This window comes from Dromaius novaehollandiae, chromosome W (genome assembly GCF_036370855.1).
Source record: "Dromaius novaehollandiae isolate bDroNov1 chromosome W, bDroNov1.hap1, whole genome shotgun sequence".
Lineage (NCBI taxonomy): Eukaryota > Metazoa > Chordata > Aves > Casuariiformes > Dromaiidae > Dromaius > Dromaius novaehollandiae.
Window position 1 is genome coordinate 53,229,962 of NC_088130.1, and position 12,913 is coordinate 53,242,874.

A 12,913-nucleotide genomic window follows, 5' to 3' on the forward strand; every position below is an offset into this window, starting at 1 on the left:
ACAAAAACACCTGAATGTTTGTTTTCAGTGTATCTTAATGCTCTCCAAACACTTCATTCTTAACTCCAGAATCCCAAAGTATTTTACAAACACAGACAGAATAAGATTTATAAGTTCTTGCCCGTATAACAACTGGAAAATCAAGGTACATGGGACAGATGTATCATGGCTCATACTGAGTCAGAGGTAATCAGTTATAATCAGGGGGACTGTTTGGGAAACAAAGCATTACAAAAACCAAGTATGGCTACTAGATTCTGTCCCACTGTGAATTTTGGAAAATCATATGGTGGTAATCCCAAGAGACCTGACTCTCCAAGCCTCCCACCACACTTTACTGACCAAGTGTCTCATTACAACAGAAATAAAGTTATCACCTCAGAACACTGTCATAAAATCAATTTCTCTTGCTTTGGAAATAAAAGACTCAGTGTGACATTGTAATTTTCGGAAATGTAGCAATTGGCCATTATTTTGTTGCAATGTTTGATTCTGTTACTATTATCTCTTAATTTAAACACTAAAAGACCTAAGTTCTATTTCATCTCTCTTATTTCACTGCTGTTATGGATATTGTAGGTTTTTTTATTTTTAACATGAATTTTAATATCCTTCCAGCTCTATAGGAAAGAGATGATACAATTGCATTCTCCTCTCCTCCACAGACAACAATGTAAACACCTATCTAGTTCTAGAAATAGCTATTAAGTTATGTAAAGATTTTTATGCTCACCTGTGTCATCTCTCTAATAGAAGTGATACTATCCAATGCCTTCATGACTCGGTCATAATTCTTCTTCTGATGTAATATAAAATAAGCAAATAAATTAAAAGAATATTCTGGGTCTTTGGCTATACAAAAACCTCAGTTCTTTGAGTGTGTATAAAACCACATTTAGAACGAATGTCCAGCAAACAATTCTTTCAAATTTTTCTAGCCAATAGCTTCCTTCATCTTACACACAGACTCTCATTCATAGTCCAGGATAATTCCAGGAAAAAAAGAATTAAGTTTTTTGTTTGAATTTCACTGGAATCTCCAAAACGCAACAAAGCAACCACTTCAGAAATTAGCTCACTTTTTAAACAAATATTTGTAGCTAAACACAGGCTCTGCCAGTTATTTAAATAATATGCTATTATGTTCAATGATGCAGTGAACAAATAGATGTTAAATAAAATGCTAAATAAGCAGATGTGTTTACTCTGCTAACAGCTCTGCAAAACATCAGAGGTACGTGCACTGCTAGTAGCATAGCTTGCCCCTCCACAGACATGGTACCACACAGAGTAGTGTGACGGGCCATCTACCTTTCAGTCAGCCTCAGCTGCCACCCTGCCTCCCCTGACTTTTGCCTGTCTCCTGCCTGGGAACTGCTACCAGAGGTCTCCACTTTCTCCGGGTGGATGAGCTTAACAGCCCACGCTTCGTGAGCCCCACGTTTCATGTCAGCCTCAGGAGCATCACTACTTCCTGTCTTTGGGTCATGCCAACTTTGGCCCTTGTGGGCTTTCACCCCACCATGGTGGTGAGGGGCTGGGGGCGGTGTGGGCCCTGCCAGCCCCAGGCTCTCTCCTCTCCTCTGCCGGTGCTACCCTCATTCTCCTTCCCTGTTCAGCTTCACACCTCCGCTTTGCCCTGACTGCCAGACTAGCTGTGTCCTCGCCCGCCCATTTCCCAGCACCTCTCTGGCAATCCTTCTATCCCATGTTCTACAGAACACACTTGCCAATTCCTCTGACGAAGAATCACCGCAATCAGCTGGCCTTCTATCCGAACTGGTAAAGTGTATCCCAATGAAGGAAGTCCAAAGTTCTCATTTATGCCCTTGAGAATGGCTCAAGTTGGATATAATAGCTCATGGCTCCCCTAAGGCTTCCCTGTGAAGCAGCCTTTGCAGTCCGAGGATCAAGTACTGCAAACACAATTCTTTGCTTCAACATCTGATTCTTGTACTACACTCCACTGCATACCCAGCATTTAATAAATTAAGTTTAAGGACATTATTGTTTACAAACTGAAAATGAGATGGCAGCAATAAACAGTTTAAGAATATAAAAGATGGATTGGAAATCTCCCTGGTCTACACGGTCCACACTTCCCAAAGGCCATCTTTTTCTTTGTGTTCAAAGTGTATACTGATAGAAGGACGCTAAAAATAGAAAATCTGTCATCTTCAAATTGTACCCTAAAAGAAGGAACTCTTGGCTTTAATATAGCTTATAGCTCATTTACCTTCTCAAAGATAATTTAAAATACTACAGAGTTCTGAAAGCAGAGCCACACACTTGCATATTCTAGAGCTGTATCTCTAATAGTAAAGATGTCTGGAGAAGAAGGCTTTACTTCGAAATCTAACATGTAACTTAAATCACACTATGACATACTGAAACATAGCTACTCACCCTGGGATTAAAGGCCAGCATCTGAGGATCATTAGGATCAACTACAGAAGGATATGGCTCAAAAATGACAACTTTCCTAGGTGACTCTAACGCAGACCGACACATGGATACTAACAGATCAACCACCTGCGGATAAAGAAAAAGATTTATTCAGTTTCATATTGTATCAGGCAGCTTGTTTTTCATTTTACACATTACAGTAATATGGTATTTCATTATTACCTATTTTATCCAAACTGTTTTATTCATGGCACATAGTTTAGGACTGATATGGACCTCAACAGGCTTTGGGTCTGGCCCTGGGGCTTATTCCAGATGCCGAAGTGGGACCAGTATTTGGTCCTAAATGTATCCCCATGTCAAATACATTGTCTACAGTCCTGCTTTCTCTTGTTTACATGTAATAACTCCTGGATGAAATTCATCCTCTAAGGAAATGGCTCTGTATTGGGTCTTTGTGCAGTAGACACCAGCAAAGAACGTTTCACAAGGAGGAGAAAAAGGAAGAGAGGATGAGGTTGGTGAATCTGTACCACTGCCTACTGTTCTCCTGAAGATCATAATTGTAGAAACACTAGGAAACATTGCTTCTGCAAGAGCCAGAACCATGCAGTGATTTAACAGTCATTTGGATGGCTCACACTGAGAGATCCCCTTCACTGCTTTTGTACAGACTTATGACATGGCTTTGAATATCTGTGTTCATTTCCAACATATCACCATAAGATTGTGTGTGTAATGTGCACACATGCATGTATGGACATATGTCCATGTAGATGCACACACAATACAGTGCCACATTTAAGTACAATTGCACCAAAATTCATAACTGAGAGCTTAACAATAGACTATAGCAATCACAAAACAGAAAGAAAGCAGTTTTCTGGCAGCTATGAAACCTAAATCCAGCTCATAATGAAATCCAAAGTTGCTATGTAAAAATGTAGCTGCAAATTGGATCATTTCTCTCTTAGTTCCTCTGTGCCTTTTGAAGACATTTCTCTGTAAAAATGAACTTTTCCATGAAAGGAACTAAAAACCGAAATGAGCTGTAGTTAGTAGGCACCCCTGGTTCCTCCCACAATCCCAGACAGATCAGATCTCAACTCACAGCTCAAACTGTTCTCAAAGTTATTACATCTCTGTTATTATATCTGATCAATTCAAGGAAATAAAAATGAAGGTCCTTTAGAGAAGCAGAATGAAAATAAGAATCATGTAATGAAAGTGAAAAGGAACTGTGAGTCATACTGTTGCCATTCTCCTCCTCCGCTCCTTTAGCATGAATGGACAATTTTCTCCATCTGTTCAAAAATATTCTGCTAGTTCCAGTTACTAAGTATCTCACATATACTGAACAATGAATTTATTTAAGCTCCAGTTTATAATACCTACAAGTGTGATGAACATTTCAAAATAGGGCATCCACACTAGATTTACAAAGGAGACTGAGAGTCTGTTTACACAGCCAGGTCAGGCGACCAAGCCTGCAACTGTGTAAATGTATTATCACGAAAGTGAGCCTGAGCTCATATACCCTACTTCTCAGAAGCACCTCTTAGCTTCCAGTTGTAAAACACTATTAGGGAAGGGTTGTATGAGTTCCCAGATCTTATAACACAGTGACCCAAAGTTATCTTGCTTTATGACTTGCATGGTGGGACTTTGTCTTAAATTTGGCACATAAATTTGTCTTATAGGAACACCATCCCAAAGTCTCCCTTTAAAACAAGTGTTGCCTTTCATATTTTTATCACCATCATACCAGTATATTACTCTTTCATGCGGAAAAGATAAATAGATTAGCCTTAATTAAACCCCTGATTTCCCCTGAGATCATTGTTTTGAGCTGATGGAGCTCAGCAGCTTAAGCTGGGAGATAAGCATAATGCAAACATTACAATCCAAACTTGTTTATGTGTTCCTTGGTAATAGGAAAGGCTGTGGATCTATTAAATGTCCTTATGGCTGGCCCTGAACTTGTGCTACCTAACAGAGGGCATTTAAGTAGCTAAATTAGGATTTAAATATTTTCATGAAAGAAAAACAGACATTTTTCTGAGGACAATTCTCTCTTACGACATCAGTTGTTCAGGTAGCGCTTACCTTTCTTAAGAGATTCTCTAGAAGGAATCTGAACTACCAGCAAATCAGACACTTAACTTTTAGACATTTGCGGTAAGTGATTGAAAGATGAATTTAAACTTAAATATTTTAGAAAGCTCAATCTCTAATTATTAAGAAAGAGCCATCAGAATATTGGGAGTGACAAAGTAGAGATGTATACTGTAAAAAACTAGCTTTAGCTAGTTTTAGTTAATTTTTAAGCTAGCCTTCTAAAACTAGCTTTAGGAAAAGCACAGTAGAAAAAACAGGATATGATTTGCAATAGTGGGAGCCTATATTTGGGCTTCTTAGTTGCACAAAATGATTTGGAGACTTGGGGGAAGATTATTCTGGTGAAATGTAGATATTCCCAATGTGAACACCTACATCTGAGCTAGTCAGTGTAGCTTCTCTTTATAGTCAATGGAGAAAATAACCATTGTGCCAATAGTCTATACTATGATTCATATAATCCTAAATTTATGTCAAAAATAGCTGAGATGAATCAATCCCTAAAAGCGTTGAATTCTTTCTGCAGGCAAGAAAGGAAACCCAGCCAGATCAGATGTAGTGAGCTGGGTGAGATGCTATCACTGGAGTGAGACTTACCAAAATTTAGTCACCTAGGTCCAACAACACAATCAACAAAAACTCTTTTCTAACTCCTTTAAGCACCAGTAAGGTTGTAATCATTTCAGTACTGTTCTGCAAGGCTCTGTAGATGTAGAGGTGCCACATCTCAAAACAGCATTCCTAGAGCTAGCTATGCATACACCTGCAGCAATGAAGTCTGCATAAAACACAGAGTGAGTCCTAATCAGGACCATCTCTCCTTTCAATTTCACTGAAAAACAGAAGTGAGAGCTAGTTTTTTGTACTTAAACGACCATGTAAGTGCCTACATTCAGAAAGTAAAAATCCAGTTCCACAGCAACACATAACTTCAGAGGATGTCAGACTGGAGAAGAGATGGTGTTTCATCAGCACATCTCTCTCTACATTTCTTACAGGCTTGCAAAGGTATCCCAATGCTTGGCATGCTAGATGTTACAAATAAAGCTCATAGCCATCCAACTGTCTTCTGACATCAGACCTCAGATCCTGCAGTTATATTCTCAAGCCAAGAATATGGTGTACACTGCTGCAAGTTTCTTCCTTTGTGGATGTGCCCATCAGTGACATTCAGGAGCTTAGCTAAGTAGTTTATTTCCAATGGATAGACTCACTAGTTAAATGAACTGAATGTCTGCTTTTGAAAAACATATTGCTTACTACATATCTAAGTGCATAATGAGGAACATATGCTTAGGACATCAGAGAGGAGTGTACTTATCCGTAAGATTTCAAAAGGCCATTGTACTTTGAATTTATTGAAACTCTGTAACTATTTTAATCTACAGTTAAACGGTGATTTGGAAGCATAGTTTAAAACCTCTGATTAATAACTGAATTTAGAGTCAGGAAGCAAGCTCATATTAAATTCCTGATCCTTGAGAAGAGAGAAGAAACTTATGTAGCAACGTCAATAAGGACCTTCCCACTGTTATTCAATAAGCAAAACAGCAGATGCTCAGTGGATAGTTGTATCCCAACACCAAGAACAGGAAGTAGCTTACTAATTGCATGAGAGTAGTGATGGCTCATTAGGTGAAAATAAATGGGAATTATCTCCAAAAGACAATGGTTACCTTTATTGACAACCCAGGTGACCTAATTGAATACAACTAAACAAGAAAACAGGGTTACTCTAATTACATGGAAGGAAAACAATGGAAGCACCTCATTAGTACCTCTCGAAAATGTTATGCTTAAACAGTGTAGTTACAGCTACACATGTAAGAGTTAACAAATAAACAATACTTACCAAAAAGTACTGATACAGAGAAAATAAGTCAAAATAAATTCTAGAAGAGACTGAGAAGGCTGAGTATGCTTATACAAAATCAGACATGCAATGAGCATTGGATAATTCTACCTGAGCCCCAGTTGCAATTTCATCAGCAGCTTCGTTCATCACTCCTAATGTTTGGAAAGCAAAGACACAGAGCTCCCGTTCACACACAGTGGGCTAGACAGAGAAAAAAAGTTAATTATACTTTTATTCCAGTTTGGGGTTATTGTTTTAATCATGCAGTACCTACAACAAAAAAGGAACGTATTTCTCAACTCTCTTCTCCAGATATTAACTGCAACATTAATTTTAAATTATGAATGCATGCCAATAATTGAGGAAGACACACTACAAAAGCATTTTAGTAATTTGCAAAACAGGTGATAAAAACTCAAAAGCTCTTCAGAACTCACAAAGGCTCAACTTAAAAGAAATCCAAACATTTTACAGCCTATAAATTATAGTGACAGTAAACAAATGTCCTTAACACTGTCCTATCAAACTCTGGAAACTACCTACATAATTAAAATTAATGGAGAACAAATCTAGAAACTAACATGGGCACACCCCCTTCATAACTGCAGGTTTATTCTTCACACCTTGCTGTTCTGCTAAAGAAAACACACCAAAAAAGATCTGATCCAGAAAAAATTTTTGAAGGACCTATTTTGAAGAATACTTTTAATTTGATCTTTATCTCATTTAACAACTTATTTGTAAACTTCAGGTAAATGCATTATATTTTCATAGCATAAATACTTATTTGGGAAGGTCACATATTATTTCTATAAAAAAAAAGCATGAACTCTTTTTTTAGATATGGAAAAACTCATCCATATACCTCACTGCTAAACCAATTTTTGCCTTTCTTTTTTTGAAATGTTAAATTCACAGTGGTAACACAAAGTTTGAGTAAAAAAATACCTATTTAGACTTACGGAAACTAAGCAAGATTTGAGAGTTCTGCCTCCATAAAGCAAAAAAAAAAAAGCAGAAACAAAAAAGAACACAGCTTTAAATAAAGAGAATAGGCATGTCTTCATAGGCCTCCTAATTAGATACACTCCTTACAGTAACTCCATGCTTATTTATTGAAGGTTAATTAGCAGTTCAACATTTTAAAGGCTCAAGCAATGAATCATACAAAGTGAATTGTTATAAGCAGTCAAAATGAACAAACAGCTGAAACAAATACAAGAATGAAAAATAAATTAAATCCTTCCTTATACTTGATCCCAACAACAGCAATTTTAACTGCAGTGCTGAAAACAGTCTAAAATATATATTTTCAGTTAGCATTTCCTTGAGTTCACAATATTAAATCCCAACTCATAGAAACTTACAACTATCTTTAATAGGTACCACTGAACAAGTAAAAACTCTGAGTCTAGCTACCATGAGAGTCTCTACAGAACTTGTAACTCTATACTTTGACGTTCAAATCAATGTCTCTAGAAGGACCTTGCAGAAATGAAAAATGTATCAAACACACAAAGCAAACATAAAATTTAGTTGAATTCTGTTTCAGGAAACAGCTTTGTCGGTAATAAGCATAATACTGCATTTGCAGTCACTTGTTTCATAGCCCTCCAAATATGCCTTTGTTGGGTTTCAAAGATTCCAGACTTCAATAAACATCAGAAATCTACTGCATTGACATATTCTCACATCAATTGCTTTACAAGAGCTATCATCTTTCAAGTCTAATAGAGTATCACCCATTTGATTTATCTGCTATGTTACATTGCATTAGGCAGCAGACAAAGCCTAACATGATCCAATTCGCTGTGCCATCACGCACTAGACAAAAAGTATTTATTATTGCCATCATTCTTAGGCTGTCACATTCAGAAGGTGGCTGAACCATTTGCTTAAGTAGTTGGGGAAGCTTGGTGGCACCACTAGCTTGACTTTCATAATCAACAGCATACACAGACTCCCTTTCATCCCAGAGCAAAGGAATGGAGGAATAATTTAGTGTGGCTAGCCATGCTTGCCATAAAAAAAGCATTAGAAAATACTTATTGCTGTCATCTTGTTTATAACCTCAGCAAAATAAGTTACTCCAAGAATTAAAGATGGCAAATGGAATTTGTCTTTTCTGGTTTTTTTTCTTTTTTTATGATGCCAGAAACATTTGAGTATCTAGAAGGGGGAATTTAGTAAAGGGATCATTGTACTTATGTTTGACATTTGAAAGGACTTTTTCTCTCAGATAGACATTGGGGCTAAGATCTTTAAGCTGGAGAACTGTAAGTATGAGAAGAAGCAAGATACCAAACGTTGACCCCTGAAGAGGAACAAACGTTACAGTCAGGAAGTACAAAATTCTTCTGATTTTATGCATTTGATGAACTTCTATGCCTAATGAATAATAAAGACTTCACAAGACAATGCTGATAAAATAACACTTTAAGAAATGGAAAGAATGAAGAATCACTACATTTCCAAGATACCCACAATCTAGTGGTACTTATTTCTGTGTTCAGATAATACATCTAAAATATCTCCAGATAGAACACAAAATCATCCAAGAACAGTCACTAAAACCTCACATACTAAATTCTTAACATATTATAAAATCAGAGGAACTGTTATGCTAACTTTATCTCCTTCAAAACACAAGAAACAACTTTTCCCAGTGTTTTTTTTTCTTTTTTTTTAATCCAAACCAATTTCTATGTGAGCAACAACATATATTTTAGGAGTTCACCCAGTTTGCTATACAGAATTCAAGTAAATAATACAGTACGCAGCATTCCCATAATTTTTTCTCCAATTTTTAAGCTTGCTATTAAAAAAAGGAAGGTACATGTAGTCTGGATTTGTCTTCCTTCACTTATTACCTCTTTAAAGCATTTCCATGGTAGGTTCTAACTTCTGAAATCATGAAATTCCTGTTTGAAGTGGCATTGGTTAAAGAAAAAACATGAGAAGAACTACATAAAAAATTACACACTACACAATATCTGCATTCCACATGTTCTTTTCTACTAAAAGCTGGATGAAATATATAGTTTTGCATTAGATGAAAACATCTGGGCTCTGTCAATGTAATGGGGAAAAACACCCAAACCCTATAGCAATATGGATGCTTCAATAACCTGCCTTCATATATCCACTCCAATATATCTTAAGAAGACAAAGCTTAAAGAAAACCACAGTGTTTTTGGTAAAACTGTGGGATGCTGCTACTCCTGTTTTGCATGCTGTCAGTGCGTTTCCCTTTATGGTGTCCGAATATCTCTTTTCTCATAATAGGATGTGTGCCCTTGGGACAGAAACAGTCTTTCCTTCCGACTTCACATCATCAATATGAGAAATGCCTCTAGCCACAGTAAACAAACAAGAACAACAACAGTAACACATTTATAAATGTTACATTGTTCCAATGACATTTTTGGATACTCTTGGTTTAAGACTACTTAATATTCAGCAAGCTGAATTTTCTAAGAACTTTCATATGTAGACACATTCTTACTGATGTAGGCCCATATCCACAAAGGTATATAAATATTTAACTTGCATCAGATCCCATCAGCTTCTATTGCTTTCAAAGGGAAAATAGATGTCTAAATAGGATTTATACACTTAAATACATGGGTTTGAGCTTGGACATAATCTATTAGACAGGGAGGTCTTCGGGACATGCAAAATTTTACAGAGTACAACCACCACCTCGAACAGCACCCTGAACTGAGCAGTTGTGCAACGTTGCTCTCTGCTATCTGAAGAGTGGGGCTGTAACTCCCATTCAACAAAAACAGCCACTGGTCTCACATATAATTCATTTTTAACAAGAAGGCAGAAAGTAAATGTAAGGCTGTTGACTTCCACAAAACTGTTAGCTAAGTGAAGATCATTGGTGCTGAAAGACTATTTAGAAGGATAATTATTTCACTGGGAAAAAGCCAGAAGAAAATAAGAGCCGGGTGGCTAACAGGCTGAGACTGCAAATGCTCAAAAGCAGAAGGCACTGATGAAGCAGAAGGCATTTTTTGAATAGAATAAGGTTTTCTGAGTTTTCCTTTAGCACCCCTATTTTTTGCATGCTCAGTAGCACTCATCCACAGCTGTCGTGAAGAAAAAGGGCTCAGTCAGAGTTCCTGCATGAGACAAAGCAAATATCACTTCTTACAGCACTGACTGTGAATAGCACACAGGCAAACCATCAAACTGCTATGACATACTCTGGTTTCTGGACTCATGCGTTACTTAAAATATTCTCCACACATTCTTTCAATTAATTAGTTGAAACTTTCATAGCCAGTGTTGATCTTTCTTGCTATTTTATAACGCATGGTGCAGCTGTGCTCAGAAGAGCAACGTGCCACCCTCTCATGTACCCTGTGGGATGCCACACAGGCACTTAATGAGGCTGCAACGTGACTGACACACCCCAAAACCTCTTGATTTAATAGGAGATGCTCAGAGAAGTCTCACAGCCTGACTTACAGCCAAGTCACAAATGGCAAAGGTGAAACTATTAGTGACCATCTCGCTTCTCCTAACGGAAGGACACGGCAATGGAGATGTGTCTTCAAACCTATGTTGTGTTTTCAACTTTCAGCCATGGTAGTATTAAGTTTTCAATAGGAGGAACTTTTCTCTTTCTAGTCAGTACACTCACTAGAAGGATGAGGATCCAATGTGGCAGGAATAATATTCAAAATGTGGATAGATACAGAGAGAGAGAGAGAGAAAGAGAGGTAGAGAAAGAGAGAGATGAAAAGAAAGAAAGATGTAGAGAAAGAGAAAGAAAGAGAGATAGGGAAAAAGAGAGCAAAACAGATGGATAGGCAAAGACAGACAATCAGACAAAGACAACCAGGCAGATAGACAGAGACAGACAAAGACAGAGAGAGAAATAGAAAGAAAGAAAGAAAAAAGCCAGAAAGAAAGAAAGAAAAAGAAAGAAAATAGGTAGGCTAAGGTTTCTTTTCCAAGAGAGCTTTCGCATTTTCCAGGCTTATTTCATAGTTTGTGTAAGGTATGGATTTTCAGATATACATCTTATCTTTATTTGTAAAAGCAGACAAAATAAGATTGGTTTCTAATTCTCTACCATGTGAGTCCATGTTACATAAGGATCAGTTATATTTGGGACCAATAAATATAACATTACCACATCTGAAACAGAATCCAGAGCTGCAGGAAAGGCACTCTTCCAGATCTTTCATAGCTTACTTCTCTTCGCCATGATTTCAGATGAATTAACAAGTGCTCCAGAAACCTCAGTTTTATCTATGGTCTGACATATGAGGGTCAAAATGGTACCCGGAAGACAGGCACTAATGAGGTGCTGGTATACTTTCTATCAATGCTATTTAAGCACTTTATGTAAATTCTCATTCTCTGAAAGAGGTATAGAACAATGCTCAATTTAATACAAAATTGATAAAACTTTTTTTAAAAAAGTATTGTAATGTGTATCCTAGAACATGCTCCCACAGAATTATACAAGGTAACGATTTTAAGAGTCCAACCTGTATGATTTCTGGACTTAATTACATCATTACTGAAACTATGCAGAATTATCATTAACTAAAACATAAGGCTCATCAGGCTTCAGAATTCAAGCAATTTTTCATTATTAATGCTCAAGACTATTTTGAAAGGCAAATTAAATGCACATCTGCCTATTCTGCCATGGTGTATACTTCTCTGTGTCTGGTACTAGCCCGCAGTGGATTAAAAATTTATGATTTATTAAAATTAAAAATCAGACTTGTGCTTTCATAGTTCTTATTGACAGGTTTTTCCTTCATATTAAAAATATATTTCAAAATAAACATTCAAAATTAAATACTTAATCATGGCACTGTATACTATCTCATAAATTTACACTGATTTAGGAATTGTTTTAAAATTAAATAATTACTAAGATGTACATCTTTGTCCTGAAGTTTCAAAGGAAGTCAAACCACTGACCCAGTAAATGCCTAGAATCTGAAACTGAGTTTATTTTTGAATTACTAAACTAACTTTTGATAACTGTTCCCTCCTCTGGTAGGTGCTGAGAAAATAATGAAAATATTTCCTGTATCTTTCATCTTATATCTGCAGGAAAGACAGGGATCTCTACCAAATTGCTAAACTGAGTCTCACTGGTTTGTTGTTTTTCTTAGCTCCTTTTGGGAAATCGATAATGTACCAAGGCTAGTGGTGAGGTCAAAATCTGCTTTTGTCATCTTGTTCCTTAAGCTGTTAGATATAGATGCTGGTAACAAATAAGTCATGGGAAATTACCTGGTTTTTATCATAGCTTAGCACATAGGTAGCTCTTCTCTTTAACTGAGGCAAGAGTAGAAAGACTGAATGAACTAATTTGTCTAAAAACGATGGCATGAAAATTCCTTACTGATATCAGAAAGAAACACTATTTACTATTATGAAGTATAAAATCATCTGTATTATGAAAACGAATATTCACTGCATGATTTGACCTCTAAATGCCATGTTATCAGACCACGTTCAGCATACCTGCAAGCACCCAGCTTTGTTCAGTGA

The 12,913-nt window shown here is 36.8% G+C and overlaps 1 protein-coding gene across 2 annotated transcripts in view; it reads right to left on the reverse strand.

The window, feature by feature from the left end:
* The window catches only part of LOC112983999 (protein mono-ADP-ribosyltransferase PARP8), a 117,487-nt gene that overhangs the window by 16,374 nt on the left and 88,200 nt on the right, over positions 1 to 12,913 (reverse strand). For both annotated transcript variants that reach the window (XM_064500955.1, XM_026101489.2), the window contains 3 exons: positions 6,488 to 6,580; positions 2,407 to 2,532; positions 734 to 799 (listed from right to left, as the gene is read on the reverse strand). In XM_064500955.1, the coding sequence (XP_064357025.1) occupies positions 734 to 799; positions 2,407 to 2,532; positions 6,488 to 6,580 (285 nt within the window). The remainder of the gene's footprint in view (positions 1 to 733; positions 800 to 2,406; positions 2,533 to 6,487; positions 6,581 to 12,913) is intronic.